Raw genomic sequence first — 19,030 nt, forward strand, 5'->3', positions numbered from 1 at the left:
TTCAAGACCCAGGTTCCTTGAAGGAACGCATATCACCTCCAACGTTTTACGCCGGAGTTTTAAATCAATATCATCTGGTGATGAAAACCAATAGAATTAAAGCAGGATTGCTCAAATTAAGAACGCCATGTTTCATTATTCAGCGAGCGTGATAAATCTGGGGATTACCTGCGCCTCTCCTCCATGTTGGCTTTGATCTTGTCGACGTAGATCTCCGAGTAGAGCAGAGCGGTGAAGTGGGCGGAGCAGGACTGAGCAGCTCGGGCCACCTCCAGGTAGTTCAGGTCCAGCCAGAAGTTGGAGTCACACACCGTGCCACAGGAGTTACTGCAGGAATAACGACAGGGATTCAGGAACTACAACAAGAACGCGGCGGAATGGGAAGTCCTCCTGGACCATCATGTTAACAGATATATTCTATGGTGCTTTCAAACACAGCTGCAGGACCTTCACCCATAGAGGTGGTACAGTAATCCATGCAAACTAAAACAGAGCAGCTACAACAGTTCTTTATGTATGAGGCAGTCGCATTTAAGGTCTGATGGGCGAAAAAATCTCAAGTTTGAAGTGACGTTGGAGGAAGTTCTAGCTGAGCTTTCTACAGGTTAAAAAAAGAATCAGAACACCCACAAACCTATCAGCCTCCAGCGGTCGCTGCTGGTGTCTCAGATAGTCGATCACAGCGAGCATGGTGCGCAGAGACGCCTTGTCACACAAGTTCTGGCAGGCTGAGTCAGACTCTGCTGGAAAAATTAATTAATTAATAAAAATCAGCTTTTTCTTTTTTCTTTTGTTTGTAAACCTACCCGAGTCAGAGTTGGCAGGTGTGGTGGACCGACTGGTGGTTTGAGCGCTTCTGGAACAAAAACTGAAGAAGTCCCGGATGTGGGAGGACAGCAGCTCCCTCCAGGACCCGCTGGGGTCCTCCAGCAGGACAGAGTGGATGATGAGAGGCAGCAGCCTCTGGCAGCAGTCCACCGTCACCTGGAGACAAACCGAACGAACCGGCGGATGTTTTGGTGACTGAAGCCGTTTTGGGAGTAACCGTGTCCACACGCTCACCTGACACAGTGGTCCGGACAGCTGCAGAGCCTCACTCTTGGCCCCCCCGCTGTCCAGCAGAGCTGTGCACAGAGCCTTCAGCCAGGCCTGGTGTCTACCTGCCTGGGGATACCAGAACTCCTGGCTCTCCAGCTTCTTCTTGGCTTCTGAGCTCTCCACAGCAGCCACAGCAGCCACCTGGTCACCCAGACAGACCAACTCTTAACTCCAAAACACAAACAAAGAAATCCGTTTCAACCCGACCCACCTTGTTCTTGGCTGTTCGAAAGGGATTGAGGTAAACCAGCAGGGGGTCTCTGTTGTCTTTGTGCTGGTCCCAGAAATCAGCTCCAGACTGCGTGGCGAGGATGTTCCTCACACACTGAGCTGCTGCCCGCCTCACCTCGATGCTAACAGACAAAAACAATCAAACCCAAACACTTAATGCAGAACGTTTAACCAGAGTCACAGCTTCCACGGTACCGCTGCTGCGTGAGCGCCTCATTCATGCAGTTCAGGATGATGTAAAGTTGCTGTGACTCAGTGGAGGTGAAAAGAGCCACGGCCTTCTCGTAGAGCGGGTCCCTGCCGTGGAGGAGGGCGATGGTGGAGAAGTCCACTGGGCCCAGTTCTCCCAAACAGCTGCCTGCTGCCTCTGCAGGACAAAAGCTGTCTGTTTAATAAAAACATCACATAAAAACTCATCGGAAGTCAAGAAATGAGCAGATCCGGTACCTAAAATGTCATCTCCTTCAGGATAACTGGCAGCTAGCTTGCAGAGTTGCAACAGAGCGAGAACCAGCTTCACCAACACACTGTCAGCAGGGTTAGCTGCACACGAGGCCAGAGAGAGAAGACGTGAGTGTTACACAACACAAAAGGTGATTTTACTCATGCAGAAACACTTTTCCAGCATCCCACCGTGGCACTCTCTGAGCAGCTCTTGAATCTGTCCTTTGTTGTGACGCAGCTGTCGGGTCAGCTCCTTTAACCCCTCCAGTCGGGTCAGACGTAAAGAGCCGCAGGATGACGCTGACAGGAAGTGCAGGATCTCCTGCAACAAGAAAGACGTGGGAAAACAATCTTAACAGACCACAAAATTACCGTGCCTCAGCTGCACCAAAACACACAGCTGTGGACGAGTCAGGCACGAAACTGATCCCAAACACAACAGCAGATCCACAGCGAGCATGACGAAGCTCCAGACCTCAACCTGAATGAAGACCTCTGAAGGGACCTTCAAAGAACCATGGATCAAAGGAGGTCTGCAAACCTCAATGAACCTTGAGCAACAAGTTCCTGGTATGGTTACAAGACACCTGGACAAAGTCCCTGAATGACAGCAGTGAGGGTTACCATCTGCTAACCTGAGTCAGAGTAAAGCGTCCGCTGCTGTATTTGAGTTTGTGCTGCACAGTCCGCAGCTCTCTGAACTCAGGAAGATCAGGAAAGGGCTCCAGCCTGCTGATGGCTCCTTTTAGCTTCTGCTGATTCTCCATTACCAGAAACTGCAGCAAACTCAGAACCTCAGGATATTAAAAATGAATACATTTAGAGGAAAGAGGAACAACTTTGTCTGTTTATAATCAGAAACATTTCAGGCAATTATAGGTGCACTTTGGAGAAAATTACGTTTACATCCATGCATGCATTTTTGTTCTAGATGATAAATGTACTTTAGGATAACTGCACATTTTAATTCACTCACATTTACTCCAGGAGAGCCTTCAATGCTTGGAAATGGTTAAAGCATTTCATTATTTCTAGAATAAATGTGTCCAGCCCCTTACCTGTTGTGAGATGGATGACTGGCTGGTCAGCTGAGCGGTAAGAGTTCCCACGATTACCTGCAGGTGGCAGTCAAGAGCGTCGTCGCAGAACTCAAGCGCTATCCGGCAAACGGACGAAAGCAGGTCGCAGCACAGAGAGAGGCTTCGGCTTGACACCTCATCACACTGAAGGGATCTAAGCAGGAACAGGAAACGTAGGTTTTATATCTCTGGTGGCAAGAATCTCACAATACAACATTTATCTTGATGCAATATATGTCACAATGCGATATATGTCACGATATGTCATGATGCGATATATGTGATGATGCGATATATGTCACGAAGCAATATCTGTCACGATGCGATATATGTCACGATGCGATATATGTCACGATGCGATATATGTCACAAAGCAATATATGTCACAATGCGATATATGTCACGATGCGATATATGTCACGATGCGATATATGTCACGATGCGATATATGTCACGATGCGATATATGTCACGATGCGATATATGTCACGATGCGATATATGTCACAAAGCAATATATGTCACAATGCGATATATGTCACAATATGTCATGATGCGATATATGTGATGATGCGATATATGTCACGAAGCAATATCTGTCACGATGCGATATATGTCACGATGCGATATATGTCACGATGCGATATATGTCACAAAGCAATATATGTCACAATGCGATATATGTCACAATGCGATATATGTCACGAAGCGATATAGGTCACGATGCGATATAGGTCACGATGCGATATATGTCATGATGCAATATATGTCACGATGCGATATATGTCACGATGCAATATATGTCACGATGCGATATGTCACGAAGCAATATATGTCACGATGCGATATATGTCACAATGCGATATATGTCACGATGCGATATATGTCACGATGCGATATGTCACGAAGCGATATATGTCACGATGCGATATATGTCACAAAGCGATATATGTCACGATGCGATATATGTCACGAAGCGATATATGTCACAATATGTCATGATGCGATATATGTCACGATGCGATATGTCACGATGCGATATATGTCACGATGCGATATATGTCACGATGCGATATATGTCACGAAGCGATATGTCACGAAGCGATATATGTCACGATGCGATATGTCACGATGCAATATATGTCACGATGCGATATGTCACGAAGCAATATATGTCACGATGCGATATATGTCACAATGCGATATATGTCACAATGCGATATAAGTCACGATGCGATATATGTCACGATGCGATATGTCACGAAGCGATATATGTCACGATGCGATATATGTCACAAAGCGATATATGTCACGATGCGATATATGTCACGAAGCGATATATGTCACAATATGTCATGATGCGATATATGTCACAATGCGATATGTCACGATGCGATATATGTCACGATGCGATATATGTCACGATGCGATATATGTCACGAAGCGATATGTCACGAAGCGATATATGTCACAATGCGATATGTCACGATGCGATATATGTCACGATGCGATATATGTCACGATGCGATATATGTCACGATGCGATATATGTCACGATGCGATATAGGTCACGATGCGATATATGTCATGATGCGAGATATGCAGGGCTGGGGATAAACAATTATTTTTAAAACGATTATTCTGACGATTATTTTATCGAATAGTCGACTATTCTAATGACTATTTAGACAATTAATCTAATGATTATTTTTCTATTGCACAGTTAATAAAAACCAGAATATCTCAAATAAATTCCTCAAAAAAATTGATAAATTGTTACTGTAAGAGAATAAACACTACAGGCCTTCCATTTTGTATAGCACTGCTTTTATTGTGTTGCGGTTGGTTATGTTCTGGTGACGTGTAGAACTTGGGAGTGCAGGCTGCTGCCTGAGAGGTGGTTGGAGACGGAGTGTCTCCATGCCGCTTTGTTTTGGTCACTTATGTGTGTGAGGCGAGTGGTGTTACGACCCTTCCTGGGGAGTTTGGCTCGTGTGCAAAAAGGAAGGTACAATAACGTGGGATTTAAAAGTTAAAATGATGATCAGGTTTATTTACAACTACAAAAAAACAAATCTTTCCATCCACAGGTTGGGAATAATAAAACTAATTCTGCCTGTGGGGAATTAAAAGAAAAGTACAAATAAGTAGGGATGTCCCACTGGGCAAAGATTACAAGGTTCTGGACCAAAATAAGGATCTCCAAAGTTCCAAACTCTAAACTGGGTGGTTAAACCAAACTCAAGGTGATACTTTAAACTAAACCACAACACTCCAAATGTAATAAAAGGGAGATCTACACTAGGGCTGAACGATCTATCGTTTTTGCTCCGAAATCATGATGTCAAACAGCACGATCACGTGACCGTCAAAGCTGCGTTTTTTGTGATTTTAACTGATCCAGGATCTGTGTTACAGTGGCGGCAACAACCAGCACAGGGGAGGGGGTGGGGTATACAGTCCAGGGGCCTCATTTATCAAGCTCGTTTACGCACAAAACGGGGTTGGAAAACTGCGTAAGCAACTTTCCACGCAAACGTTGGAATTTATGAAAGAAAACTTAGTGGAAAAATGTGCGCAACTTTAAGTTGACTAAGGACCTGGCTTACGCACATGTGGGACATGGAGAGCACCTGCAGTGCTGCTGCTGAGAAGGATAGAGCTATGAATTGCAACAGCATTATCACTTGTACTGCTTTGTGCGCACACAGAACAAGACCCCCCACACGCACACATATGCGCACACTCTCACACACGCGCGCGCACACACAGCCTGAAGCGCAGAATATAGAATGCAGATTATCAGCAGGGGGACATATTGAGACAGAATGTCATGCGTCTGTGACAGTGTGTGTGTCCTGTCACTGTGACCCGATTGATCATGCGCCCTGGCTACTTGGACAAGGGAGATCTCTTGTTTGACTGACTGGTTAGCGCGCATGACTTTCACCCGGGAGTCTGGAGATCGAATCCCGATTAGATCATTTTTTATATCCACCACAGATCCCTCTGAAGAATTCACAACATTGATGGCTTCAGCAACGCTGTGCCACTCCATGGATTTTCTCTTGTTTGTTTTGCAAAAGCTCTTCCTTTCATTTCTCCACCTCACCCTCAAGTACCTCAGTTTCTGCTTCAGTGAAATAGCGCTTCCTTGATCTGCCTTGATCTACGGTCGCCATCGTCATTGGTGGAGCGCTGCAACAGCCGGCTTATGTATATGCATGAGATCCACAAGGCACTTTGCATTGACCATTTATGGCAGTAAGTGGGCGAGGTGAGGGCGGGATGTGACTAAAAAGCAGCTGAGAACCTGTCTCGTTGGTCTCTGATTTATGAAGCGGAGATTGCGTGCAGCTGTGCGTACTCCATGTTTGATAGATCACAAACCTACTTGGTTTAAGTACATTTTTTTTGATGAGCTTAAGTACGGTTTTAGTAAGGATTCTACGCAATGTTTGATAAATGAGACCCCAGAGCCGAGCCCAATTCCACAGCCGTACAGAGTTGCAGGTTATTTTCCGTTTTATTTTTCCACACACAGCGCTGCTAGAGCCGACAATAATGGCACCGTAGGTGAGCGAGGGAAAGAGAGAGAGAGAGAGAGAGAGAGAGAGAGAGAGAGAAAGAGAGGGAAAGAGAGAGAGAGAGAGAGAGAGAGAGAGAGAGAGAACGTAGTTGAGTGGGGGGGGGGGGGGGGAGTCCTCCCACATCGGTGCAGGTTCAGGCTGATTTCTTAAGCTTGGTTTACGTTTGAGTGTGGAGTCGCGCACTTTAGTTGACTTGAAAGCTCAACTTCTCTTTTAAAAATGGTTTGAATGTTTCTAATAGAGCACGTTAATTCAAACAGGCCAACGTTAAGTTCAAGTTACCAAGTTTAAATGAACCAAAAACACCCAGCAGCAAACAGACCAGCACGGAGGAGAGACTGCTACCACAAAAACAGCTCTCCTAATGTCTGAAAGAAGCTCCTTTATGAAGGGAGAAACACTCCCGGTGATTTTCGACGAAGCAGCGCATTTGACCCCGGAAGTTGTTGTCCGTTGCCGGGGGACGAAGGCGGGCAAAACAGGAAAGGAATCTAGTAGTGGACGGACATTGTTCCGGGTCTTCGGTATTTGGTGGAGATGTTAGTGAAGGCGGAGAAGAGAGTGAACTAGAGGGAAAACAGGCAGATTCCCCCTCTCTTTACAAACTCCTGGGGATGAAACAAGTGGGCGTGGTGCGTCGACTACCATATCGGACATCGACAAATTTTTAGAATGGAGTCGTTGACGTCATTGACGCTTCGTTACAGCTCTAGATATGTGTCACGATGTGATGTGTCGTAGTGCGATGTGTATCAAGATACGATATTTGTAACGATGGGATATACGTCACGACACGATAGGCGATATATTGCGAAAATTAAAGCCAGACATTATTTGCAACGTTTTAGATTGATTTTAATCTGAAAACTCAAGTCCGACGCTTCCATTGTGATCACAAGATCTTGTTCTGTCAGAATGACGGGTAAAAACTACCACCACCTAGCAGTCGAAGTGTGAGTTGCACCAAACAAGAACGTACAGTAAATGTTTGCCTGTACATAAAACATTTTAAAAAATCAATACTCTGCTTTTAAATTAGATTTACTATCGTAACACAAAATATTGCGATATTTTACTGTATCGATATTTTCGTACATTCCTGGTGACATCTAAAACATACCCATCGGTTCACCCACCTGTTGCTGATGTGATGAACTAGGGTGTAGACAACATCTCTGAGGACGAAGGCCCAGGCTCCGCCCAGACCGTCCTTTACCTCCCTGAGCAGCAGGCTGACAAACAGGTGGTACATGAGGAGAATGCGGTGGCGCTCATAGCTGTTGGTCGTCTCCGACGCCTTTTGGCACACGGCCAGTAGGATCCTCTGGATGGAAATCTACAGGTGGAACACAAAGAAAAAGTCAGGAAAAGGATGGCAAAAGCAACAGAAGGAGAGTTGGTAGGAGGATAAGAAACTGTACCGGGGTCTTTGACAGAACAGAAACCAGAGACTTGTGGTTGGTGCTGTGACACTTGCTGATGAAATCCAGAGTAGATCTGATGACATGAGAACTGAAGTACGGAGGATTGGGAACAGGATCCAACTCCCTGGGAGACAAGGGCATTCATCATGTAGTTAACAAACAGATAAACCTAAATAATCATTTAAATAAGACATCAGAAGTCAACTAATGCCGCTACCCAATGAACCGTTTCAGGTCTCCTCCGTCTCCCTCATACAGCGTCATCAGCAGCTCCACTACGATGTCGGCCAGATTATTGCAGATCAGGTCATCGATATGCTGTAGGGTCACACTGGGTTTTAATCAGGATGTCTGGGAAATAATTAGTAAATCCAGTTTTTTTGTCAATGAGGTCCAACTAATCCTAAATATTTAGAGGAAATGACGTACTCAGGACTCTGAAGGTTAAATACGACAAATTACCAAAATGAAATCCAAATTTAAGCTATTACACTTTCTTTAATTCAGAGCACCAGAAGACAGGCGCGCAGATATGGTGGGGGACGGGGGGGATCTGTCCCCCCCAAGATTCAGATCCATCCCCCCAACTAAGGCCAGAAAGAAAACAAAATCGGAGGTTAAGTGCTTGAAGCTCCTTTTTCCAATTACACTGAATGCAGCATGACGTAAACAAACACAGACTCCAGAGGCACCAAAGCGGTTGCTGCTAGGATGCAGGATGAAGCGAAAGAGGCAAGCAACGATTACTGCGTATTTAAAAAAGACCAACAGTGTAAGTAGGCGGGACCGATCTGTCTGTTTATGCACGTTGGTTCTAGTTGCAGTACGTTGTTGTCAGTGTTGGGACTTACTCGTTATAAGTGCCAAAGCCTCATTGCTGACTTTAACAAGTCTCATCTACAAATATGATCCCTCATGAAGTTACTACTTTACACCAGAAGACAGTGGAGATGTGTAACATTCAGGCTGAGCAAAGTTTGGGAGTTTTTAGAGTTTGAAAATCGCCTCCCGCCTAGAGGCTCCCAGTCGGGGAGAGGAGGAGATGCACACAACATGAAGAGCGCAAATATGAGATAAAACGTATAATTGCCGGCAGGTCTGGTCTTAGTTGACTGATCACTTTGTCTGGTAATGACCGACTCTGATTATGAAGCAGATTACTGACTCTGATGAAGAAATTCACTCATCCAGCCGGGATGATTGACGCTGCTGCAGCATCAGACAGCTGGTGCTGCACGAGAGGTGTGTGGAGTTTACAAGCTCCAAATGTTGGGTTTGATGGACGTGATGGATGTAGAAATGATGGTAAAAACGCCGCAAACGTGACAGATGTAGCGATGATGTGAAAGAAATGCCGTAAAAAGGGGCAGATGCCAATGCGTTATGTGTGGAAGTCAAGTGTGCCACATAATCATAAAAAAGTAAAACATAAAATTTTAAAAGAGATTTACATATTTATATATAAATAAAACCTTTCCAAATATAATGAAAATTTATAAACAACGTAAAAATACGAAGGAACATCTGTTGGTCAGGCTGAAAAGTTAGGGAACTACTGCTCTAAGTGATAAGTGAATTTCGTTTTTTAAATATATTTTATGTGCAGTTTTATAGGGCTTTTATGTTTTCTGTAAAGATTGGTATGCTGAAAATCATTTAATGTTTTGCATAAAGCATGAGGTTTTGGTTAGTACTTGATTGGAAGAATAACAAATGACTGAATTAAATAGTGGGGCGCCTCTGTCAGTGCGCCCCAGGGCAGCTGTGGCTACATCGTAGCTCACCACCATCAGTGTGTGAATGTGTGTGTGAATGGATGAATGATACACTGTAGTGTAAAGCACTTTGGAGTCCTTACTCTGAGAGGCGCTACACAAGTGCAGATCATTTATCATTTATAGTGTTGATCAGGCAGAGCTTTGTTGCCAGCGTTCCACTGCACAATGGCTTCAAACACGTATATAAAAGTTAGGTTTTACGTAAACCGTTGGAGGACATTACACAAACTGACTGAGCTCTAGTTAAGGCGCTTGCAATAGTTTGTGTATGTGTACGTGTACGTGCGTGTGTGTGTGTGTGTGTGGGTGTGTGTGTGGGGGAGGGTACACTGGAACTTTGTCCCCCCCCCCCCAGTTTGAAAATCCTATCTGCGCCCCTGCCAGGAGAAATAGTCACATGCTGGGATAATTAGCTCTTATAATAAAACAAGTATTAGGAATCCCTCAAGACACAAATTATACAGTTTTCCTTATTATTTGAGCCACACACAGTCCACAAACTCGGAATGTGAAGTTCCGACACAAACCCAATAGTTGTGAGGTCAGAGTGTGCTGCAGGTGGCCTTTACCTGTTTGCCCAGACAGCTGCTGTCTTTCAGGAGGTCGTACACGCGGTGGGCCTTCTCTCTCTGCTGCGCTACTTCAGAGTTCTGACCCGGCAGCGCAAAGTACGGCAGGATGTTGACCATGATTTTAGGGAAGCAGTCCGCCAGTAAGAGCTTCCAGTCCTTCTCCAGGCACCTGCCGATGGACTTCACCTGCTCAAAGTCGTCCAGGAAGACCAGGTGTGGGATCAGCACCTGGTAGGAGGAGCTAAAAGGATCCAGAACAGAGGGGTTTTCAGGTCTTCTTGTATTCCTAACATTCTTACCAGAAATACAGGAAAATGTGTGTATTATCGTTCTTATTCCTTTTCTCTAAGTGTATTTGCTGCTGTAAGGAGTGAACTTCCCCACCGTGGGATTAATAAAGTCTTGTCTATTCTATTCTATTGTACAAAATGACTTGTAGACATCTTTGATTGTTGATAAATAAATGAAAAGTTAAATAAAACACAATAGAAGTAGTCTATAGATATGAAGAACATTACGACAAAAATAAATATATAACATAAATGTATGTATTCAAATAATAAAAACAATAATAACAAAATATTAAAATAAACAAAATATGTTAACAACTATAAATCTTTTCATATTTGTAAACATGTTTATTTTATGAAAATAGATCAAAACAACAAATAAAAAGATATAAAAACATATAAATAAATAAAATTCTGATGTATACACACAAATAAGATAATAAAAACCAATAATAAAAAAATAACTAACTAATAAAAAGAGAACAATTTAACTACATACATATACAGAATATATGTTGTAAATTATAACGGATAAATATGAATACAATAATGCTAATAATAATACTGACTGAAAAATTCAAACATAAATTGTAAATGGTCTGTATTTATATAGTGATTTCTTAGGGTTGTCCAACCCCCCCCCCCCAAGGCGCTTCACAGCACAATCAGTCATTCACCAATTCACACACACACACACACACACACACACACACACACACACACACACACACACACACACACACACACACACACTGGTGGGAATGAGCTACGATGTAGCCACAGCTGCCCTGGGGCGCACTGACAGAGGCGATGCTGCCAAACACTGGCACCACCGGTCCCTCCGACCACCACCAGCAGACAAGGCAGGTTAAGTGTCTTGCCCAATGACACAACAGCAGCATTCTCTGGTCGGAGCCGGGATCTAACCTGCAACCTTCCGATTACTGGACAACCCGCTCTACCTCCTGAGCTGCTGCTGTCCCATCAGACAAAAACTGAACAAAAATGCTAGAATAATAAATGACCTGTAGAAATCTTTGACCGAGTGATGGTCCAGCAGACTGTAGGGGAACGATCCCAGAGTGTAGCGGTCGTCTGACTGTCTCTGTGCGAGCCACTCAGCCACCAGGTAGAACAGGTGAGAGCTGATGAATGCCTTTACGCTCTTGTAGCCCAGAACTTTGGACACACTGCTCAACATCTGCAAAAATCAGAGAAGCACAAACACAATTAACCTCTTCCATGGCATTGATACCTGAATATTTTATCAGGAAAAAGGAAAAGTGAAGATTTTAATTGACTATTCTGACAATTTCTATGTGAAAACGTGACTTTCTACCTTTTTGATGAGCTCTTCCTCAATGTTGTTCTCCTTATAGGACTGGAAGAGCGCAAACAGACTCTGTTTTTCACACACTGGGCTACAGCACAGAACAACAGATAAACTCTTCAGCAGGGCGGCTTCGCGGTTGAACGTTTCATCCCGCTGGTCCTCCGATGAGCTGCTTCTCTGTAAAACCGCACCAGACACACGCGGACAGAATGCATCAGGGAGTATAAAAGGACCAGGAAGTTGCAACATGATCCGCTGGACCCTACCGGGAACTTCATGCCCTCCTGAGCCTTCAGATAAATGTTCTCAAACGCTGCTTGTTGGAGTTTTAGTGGCAGCATCGTCTTCTTATCCTTCCGTCTCATATCCAGAAACAGTCTGAATATAGAGGAGGACGGGTACACGAGTGTTAATGTAAGAAAACTAGAACAATAAAAAAGAACTGGCTGAACCCACCTCTCCAGCGACACGGCCACCAGCATACGGACTCGGTGGTGGGCGTCTGCCAGGTGGGATGGAAGAGCAGAAGACACGGGGTCGTCTCCGAGAGTCAGGATGGCCCAGCTGCAGCACGGGTCAGCCTGAGCACGACAAAGCCGTGAAGGAACTCATCTTACCATGTAGGCCTCAATCAGTCTCTCTAGTCTTTTAGGATTTTTGTTTTGAGTTTTTTTTCTGTGATGCTGGAATAATTAGAAGCAAAGTAAAGTGAGTTTACCTCCAGCAAAGCAACCAGACACTGGACTAAAGCAGCTCTCACCAGGGCCACGCATTTCCCCGACTGGCTCAGGAGGCTGAAACAAAAAAAGTTATCGAGTGGAAGAGCTCAGAAATACTCACTCACTCACTCGCAGGGGAGTAACTTAAATATTTGTAATTAAATATTGGAATAGTAAATAAGTAATTACATAGTTTGTAAAAACATAAAAATAAAATAATTATTATATCAATAAAATGAAAATATATATATTTTTATACATATATATATATATATATATATACACATACACACACACACACACACACACATATATATAAATATATACATAAATATATATATATATACACATACATACACATATTTATATATACATATATTAAATATCTATAATATTTATATATTTTTATATATATTAATTTTTTTATTCATATGTAAAACTATATTTTTGAAAAGGTGTAAAATAAAAAAAACACATCCTCAGACCAGAAGCCAGAGACGACTTGAAGAACAGATCCCTGAACGTGTCTCATGTCCTCGGGCGTGTGACGTGTCCTCCCCAGACTCTTTATGGAAGGTAACAAACCGAGCAGGATGGCAGCACACACCTCCTGGTCTTGACGATACATCGAACACATGTCCCTGCAAGCAAAGCCACAAATACATCAAATTATCTATCAAAAACATCCTTTTTCGATTCTAGGACACTAGCGTGGACAGCAGGAACGTCTCCTTACGCCAGAGGACGGAGCAGTGAGTCAAATTCCTCTGGAGACAACGAATCCTCAGCAGGAAGCTCCTTCAGCAGGACGAGATACTACGGGACGGTGATACGTTAGCGCCTGCAGCTAACCTGTGACCTTCAACCCCAGGCTGGTTGCTACTCACCATGTGGAGGTGCAGGGCTTTGCTGAAGTCTATCTGCTCCAGCAGCAGCAGCAGCCTGCGGCGCACCTCCTGCGGTTTAAACAGCAGGCCATGGACGGGCCGAGCAGAACCACACTCACACAGGAACTCCAGGGCTGCGAGCAAAGCCAGGTCCTGCTGGGCCAGAAACTCCTCCGCTAGCAGGCTCTTAGCACCTGGTGTGTTCAGGAAGCAACAGAAAGCATGTTGAACACATCCAGAGTGCTGCACGGCACAACTTCACCAGTAAATCTAACAAATGCATGAATGAAAACAGGGATAAACCCCAGAGAATAAAGAACACAATTAGTGAGAGGAATAAACTCGTGAAATGCTGTTAAAACCCACAGGAAAAGGTCTTTACGTTTTAAACGTAGTTTAAGGAGATTCTCCACAGCTTTTGGAATCAGCAGGTGATCGGCCACACAAGCTTTAGAAACAAATGAACCAGGTGTGTTTCTGTGTTCCCGTCACCTGGGCCACATGAGGTGTCGGTGCCGTCTCCCTGGGGTCTGTGGGTCCCGTTGGTGCTGCTGTGGGAGTCCTCACCATCATCAAACAGGTCAAAGTCGCTCCCAGAGGGCTCGGCTCTGCTCGTTTCCCAGTCATCGTCCATGTGCTCGTCGTCATCGACAGAGCTGACTTTCCTCGGAGCGCTGCTCAACTTAAATGTGCAAAATAAAAAAAGGTTGTTTTTGTATTCGTCACGCAGCATCGTGAAGCCAGTGTAGATGAGACTCACCAGCAGTTTGCAGATTTCTGCCAGCTCACCCAGGAGGCTGGCGGGCAGGGTCAAAATAAACAAACCGGAGGAGATGGAACCGACGCCGTCCTGTTAGCAGAGATCCACGTATTCAGTCAGCTGAACTGTTAAACCACGACTCATCTTAACGGGTTTTTTTACCTTGAGTTTCCTGCTGCTATTCTGTCTGCAAAGCTTCATAACCGATCTCATTGTGGACATGATCCTCTCCTCGCTCATCTTCACTTTGATGCTGGAGACAAATCCGCTGAGGTCCTGGGCCAAGGCCTGGAAACACGAACACCCCAGAATATCAGCGGTCACACGAGCCTCCTCTGGATATGGCGGATCACCTGTGACTGATGACTTCTGGTGGGTGAACCTTTGCTTTGGAGAAGAGTTGTGAGCAGCAGGCCTCCTCCTTGCTCAGGACCCCGGTGGAGACGTAACCAGCCAGAACACCCGTCAGCTGGCTGCAGCAGCGCACCAGACACTGTGGGGGGCTGGACTCGGACTACAAGGGGAGGTTCAAATTAAGAATCGTTTTTTTTTCCTGTGAGGACGACGATTAGCAGTGTTCACTCACATCAGGAGAGTAGCAGTTAAGCAGACCATCCGCTACAGCGAGCAGAAGCTGCTCCAGCTGGTTCCAGAGGCCAGGAACAATGGCGAACCGGTTCTTGGCCGACGTCGTCTTCCCCAACTCGTCCTCAGCTTCTCTGGTCTCTGATGGCGACACGCTGAAGCTAAACTGGTGATAGAGTCTCTCAATCACCTCCAGGTCCTCTTTGGCACCAGAGGACACCCGTTCTTTAGAGGAGGAGCTAAACGAGTAGACGGTTATTTTGGGTGGGAAGACGACAACGCGAGGTGAAGCAAGACGGGTGTTTTTATTTACCTCTGAGCTCCGTCAGAACCCAGCAGAAACTTTAAACCTAACCTGGAGTCTTTGAGGGTCAGTGAGACCAAGATGTTCGATATCAGGTTGTGAGGAAAGTCTCTGTGAACGAGAACAGTGACTGTAAAAGTCAGTTCACCTCATTCAGTAAGAAGATCCTGAATCAGGAGTAAGAACCTGCAGATGATGGGGTGAGGTCTGCAGCTCTCCTCAGTCTCCTCGTTCTGGTCGCTCATCAGCAACCAGGCTATGAGCGTCTCCTTCACGCACCCATCAGCGCCTCCCACGCTGTCCCAGCTTGAGCCTGATGAGAGACGATTTGGGATTGGACACCTCAGGACAGCCTGTGCTAGGCAGAGAGCAGAACTCCTCCAAAATAAAACACAAAGCAGCAAAAGAAATTAGTGATGCAACCAAACGTCGGCTATTAGGGTTTTAATCAGGACTCACTGGGACGGTTTACACGCAGATGCACAGAAGAGTCTCCAGAACTCTCTGTCAATGTCGATCAGCCCGCAGTGAACAATGGAGGCCAGCAGGTCTAGGCTGAGGGCCTCGGTCTGGGGCGAGCTGACCCCGCGCAACGCCAGAGCCCAGATCCGGACCCAGAGCCTGGCCAGCTCGGCCCCGTGGGCCTGCGCCGTCTGTGGGTGTCGAGTCTGACAGTGAGCCACCTCCTTCAGGCAGCGCAGCACGTACAGACCCCTCTCCCCTCTCCGCTGCTCCGCCAGCAGCTGATACAGCCCCGACAGCAACGGGACCAGCTCCCGACTGGGAAGCGTGGACGGGTACTTGGAGGAGAGCACCGCTGTGATCTGCAGCCTGGAGGAAATGAACGCAGATTAATCACATCAAATAGTCCTGTCCGCTACTGTGCAAGAAGTGGTTTTAGTTTCGTTTCCATGGTGTTTTCATACCACGGTATGACATCAAAGTCACTGTGCTGAGGCTGCAGGTGGTCTCTGAGGACGGCCCAGCTCATTTCAACACGCCGTCGCTTATTAGCTGACCCAGGAGTTGGACTGCTCATGTGCGTGGCTCTGAGGGGGGCCTGGGTGACCTCCAACATCTGGCAGTCGCTGTCCTCACTGAACAGCTACAGGAAAACCACCAGAAATAAAATAAAAAACACTGGTTTTCTGATCTCTACGGGGAGATTTCATGTTTATGCACAGATGAGGCTGATGTGGGCGGAGAAGTGACATCAGAGCTTTCTCACCTGGTGGCAGATGTCAGCCGTGAGCTCAATCAGGTTGTCTTTGACAGCGATGTGCCTGCTGCCCGTCACGTACCTCCCTCTGCTGCCTATGTGACCAATCTCTCTGACCAGAGTATCGTACAAGTTGTACAGCAGCTGCCTCCACCTGGTCCAGTCCTCAGCGTGAGCACCTACATAGCCAGGACGACGCTGCTCAACTCCTGCGTAAGCGTTCCGACCACAGAAAGCAAACCAAACACCAGCTCACCTGAGTCCTGAGTCTTTGCTCCGCGGGGGTGGTGCACACACAGCTGCATGTTGAAGAACTCCACGATCTCCTCTTTGAGGGGCGCACTGGGCCTCGTGTCGGCCCACACGTAGAGCAGAGGCGGCAGAAGCTCCTCTCCAAGGTGACACACTCGCATCCGGCCGTTCATGGCGGCGGACCTCGAGAAGATGTTCAGAGCCGAGACGAGGTGCTCCAAAACAGGCAGGTGTTTCTCCTGCCTGGGTTTAACAGAAAAAAGAGGTTTCTCTCAATCCAGTCTAATGAGCTTTGAAAGAAAAGCGTCTGGACTTCTTTGAGTTGCTTGAAGACGTTTCACCTCTCATCCGAGAGGCTTCTTCAGTTCTAAGGTCAAATGGTGGAGAGTCCCAGATTTAAACCCAGTGGGAGTTTCCCCCCGAGGAGGGAACAAAAGACCCCCTGATGATCTTCTCTCAGATTCTCTCAATCTACTTCATGAAAGACGAACGGTTCATCATAAATAGATGACAGAAGGTTCACCTGACGTTGAGCAGAGCTTTGGAGAAGAAGCTGAACAACGTGTGGTTGCCTCCATCCGTCTGGGAGCAGCAGCCCTTCACCACCGTGTGGATGACTCTGCTCAGAAGGACCCGGTTGATGGATCTGGATGAAGAGTTGAACAGGCTGCAGAACAAGTCCAGAAGACCTTTGGGTAAAAAAAGAGACAAGTTTAGTTTAAAAACAGAGCATTAGTGTTTTATTTAGTAATGTAATAATAAAACGCCTTTTTTTACTTCTCATATTTAACTGATCTATACCTGTTTACCAAACTTTTTAAAATTAATTTTGATTTTCTCCATTGTTTAACTTTGTCTGAACAGATAATCCCAGAATAATAATCTGACCATATATGTCTCTAAACCAGTAACCCACTGACTCTGCCACTGCTGCGGGGTGATGTCACACCAGTACTTGCGAACAGAGAGGACATTCTTCAGAAGGAGGCTGCTGTAATTTTTTCCATAGGCTGAGCAGCAGTAAGGGCTCTGCAGCACCTCCATCACGTGTTTCAGCAGCTCGCTGCATTTCAGACGAGGTCCACCTGCAGGAAGGAAGAGCGACTCTGAAGTTACAGTCACCACTGTTGGACCTTCATGGTCTTCTGATGGAGCTGCTAAAATGCTGCTTCCTTACGTTTGTTTGCAGAGCAAATGAAATACTTCATCAAGCTGCACATTTCATTCATCTTCTTCTGCCGTGTGGCCAGCGTAGTCTGTGTGACTTTAGATTTACTTGACTGCATGACCTCAGTCTCCTTCTGGAGGTAACGCTGCAAGAACCTGAGAAACAGGAAGTTGTTTAATTCAGCAAATTGCCCTGGTAGAAGAAGGAGTGAAACAGTTAGTACAAAAATGAAAGTGAAATGGAAAAGGGAGGATACCTGAACACAGCATCCCATGTGAGTTGCTGGGAGCCTTTAGCTTTAGTCGCTGAGGTGCGATCCAATTCCTGCATGGTCTCTGGAGCTCGGATGAGCCGCCGGAAGCATTCAGCTTCTTTCTGTGGGCCCAGGATGAGGCAGAGATTTTTTACATGGCCAACACGTCAGAATAAATGTAACTTCAGTGTTTGTTTACCTTCCTCTCGGTGGCCTTGTCATTCTCCAGCCCTCTGCAGCAGACCAGCAGGTCATTCAGAACAAGACTCATTGTGCTTCACAGCTTACTGGTGGGGACTGCAGGGACAGCAGGATGCAGCATTAGATCTTTGATGTGCAAATGCACAGCTATCAGACCACACCCTCAGCATGCACGAGTGTGTTCCTGCTGCAGCCCCAAAAGTGTGATCAGAGCTAAAGCAGCGTTTACTTGTGTCAACAGACTGGTGAAAAAACAGCTAACCCTCACTCTCTCATTAATGTCTTTGACTCACAAATAAGTAATAAAACGTCTACAAGTTCATACTTAATGCATACTCGTTAATAACTATCTCTATAACTTCCTGTCTGTTAATTTGAATCGTTAGTCAGAGTCTGATGCGGGAAAGGAAAGGGTGATATTAAAATAAAATAAAAACTTCTAGCGCTTGAGTAGCAGCCACACGTGTACTTCCTTGTCTCATAAAAACACTGAATGAAGTTCAAGTCACGCAGACGATCGACCCCAGCCGCACAACTTCCTGAAACTCCTTCACAAACACCCATCTGAGTGTTTACTTACCTGGGGCTGCACTGGTTGTGGTCCGGAAGCTGTTAGCTAACATCTTACTGGGCCGCTCATCTCAACAACAACAACTTCACCATCCTGACGCCGTGCCATCCACAATCACGCAGCTCACGCAGGATATTCCCGCCCTTGCGTCGTTCCTAAAAACGAAACTTGACTTCCGGGTCATGACACGCGCCTTGTGAGTTTTTTCACTTTCTTTCATCGTCAAAACTGCGCTTACTTAGTTTGTTATTTAAACTTTGCAACTTTTACAGTT

The 19,030-nt window shown here is 45.7% G+C and overlaps 1 protein-coding gene across 2 annotated transcripts in view; it reads right to left on the reverse strand.

Moving 5' to 3' along the window:
• Positions 1-18,900, reverse strand: part of atm (ATM serine/threonine kinase) — a 28,296-nt gene extending 9,396 nt beyond the window's left edge. Inside the window, exons 1-39 of one of the 2 annotated variants that reach the window (XM_015951840.3) lie at positions 18,766-18,900; positions 18,184-18,281; positions 17,988-18,106; positions 17,741-17,886; positions 17,484-17,648; positions 17,087-17,252; positions 16,568-16,806; positions 16,321-16,490; positions 16,019-16,197; positions 15,552-15,923; positions 15,279-15,470; positions 15,102-15,203; positions 14,790-15,027; positions 14,586-14,717; positions 14,366-14,491; positions 14,204-14,293; positions 13,936-14,125; positions 13,444-13,637; positions 13,293-13,372; positions 13,042-13,197; positions 12,556-12,631; positions 12,294-12,418; positions 12,104-12,215; positions 11,844-12,014; positions 11,530-11,705; positions 10,212-10,455; positions 8,082-8,182; positions 7,862-7,988; positions 7,577-7,776; positions 2,832-3,006; positions 2,409-2,567; positions 1,963-2,095; positions 1,777-1,872; positions 1,525-1,696; positions 1,310-1,451; positions 1,063-1,239; positions 807-984; positions 635-740; positions 169-327 (exon numbers count right to left, since the gene is read on the reverse strand). In XM_015951840.3, the coding sequence (XP_015807326.3) occupies positions 169-327; positions 635-740; positions 807-984; positions 1,063-1,239; positions 1,310-1,451; positions 1,525-1,696; positions 1,777-1,872; positions 1,963-2,095; positions 2,409-2,567; positions 2,832-3,006; positions 7,577-7,776; positions 7,862-7,988; positions 8,082-8,182; positions 10,212-10,455; positions 11,530-11,705; positions 11,844-12,014; positions 12,104-12,215; positions 12,294-12,418; positions 12,556-12,631; positions 13,042-13,197; positions 13,293-13,372; positions 13,444-13,637; positions 13,936-14,125; positions 14,204-14,293; positions 14,366-14,491; positions 14,586-14,717; positions 14,790-15,027; positions 15,102-15,203; positions 15,279-15,470; positions 15,552-15,923; positions 16,019-16,197; positions 16,321-16,490; positions 16,568-16,806; positions 17,087-17,252; positions 17,484-17,648; positions 17,741-17,886; positions 17,988-18,106; positions 18,184-18,255 (5,957 nt within the window). In that variant the 5' untranslated portion in view covers positions 18,256-18,281; positions 18,766-18,900. Of the gene's footprint in view, positions 1-168; positions 328-634; positions 744-806; positions 985-1,062; positions 1,240-1,309; positions 1,452-1,524; positions 1,697-1,776; positions 1,873-1,962; positions 2,096-2,408; positions 2,568-2,831; positions 3,007-7,576; positions 7,777-7,861; positions 7,989-8,081; positions 8,183-10,211; positions 10,456-11,529; positions 11,706-11,843; positions 12,015-12,103; positions 12,216-12,293; positions 12,419-12,555; positions 12,632-13,041; positions 13,198-13,292; positions 13,373-13,443; positions 13,638-13,935; positions 14,126-14,203; positions 14,294-14,365; positions 14,492-14,585; positions 14,718-14,789; positions 15,028-15,101; positions 15,204-15,278; positions 15,471-15,551; positions 15,924-16,018; positions 16,198-16,320; positions 16,491-16,567; positions 16,807-17,086; positions 17,253-17,483; positions 17,649-17,740; positions 17,887-17,987; positions 18,107-18,183; positions 18,282-18,765 lie in introns of both variants that reach the window. The other variant, XM_015951839.3, reaches the window with a different exon arrangement.
• Positions 18,901-19,030: the final 130 nt, after the last annotated feature.

The sequence above is a fragment of the Nothobranchius furzeri genome, chromosome 13, assembly GCF_043380555.1.
Source record: "Nothobranchius furzeri strain GRZ-AD chromosome 13, NfurGRZ-RIMD1, whole genome shotgun sequence".
NCBI classification, from domain to species: Eukaryota; Metazoa; Chordata; class Actinopteri; order Cyprinodontiformes; family Nothobranchiidae; genus Nothobranchius; species Nothobranchius furzeri.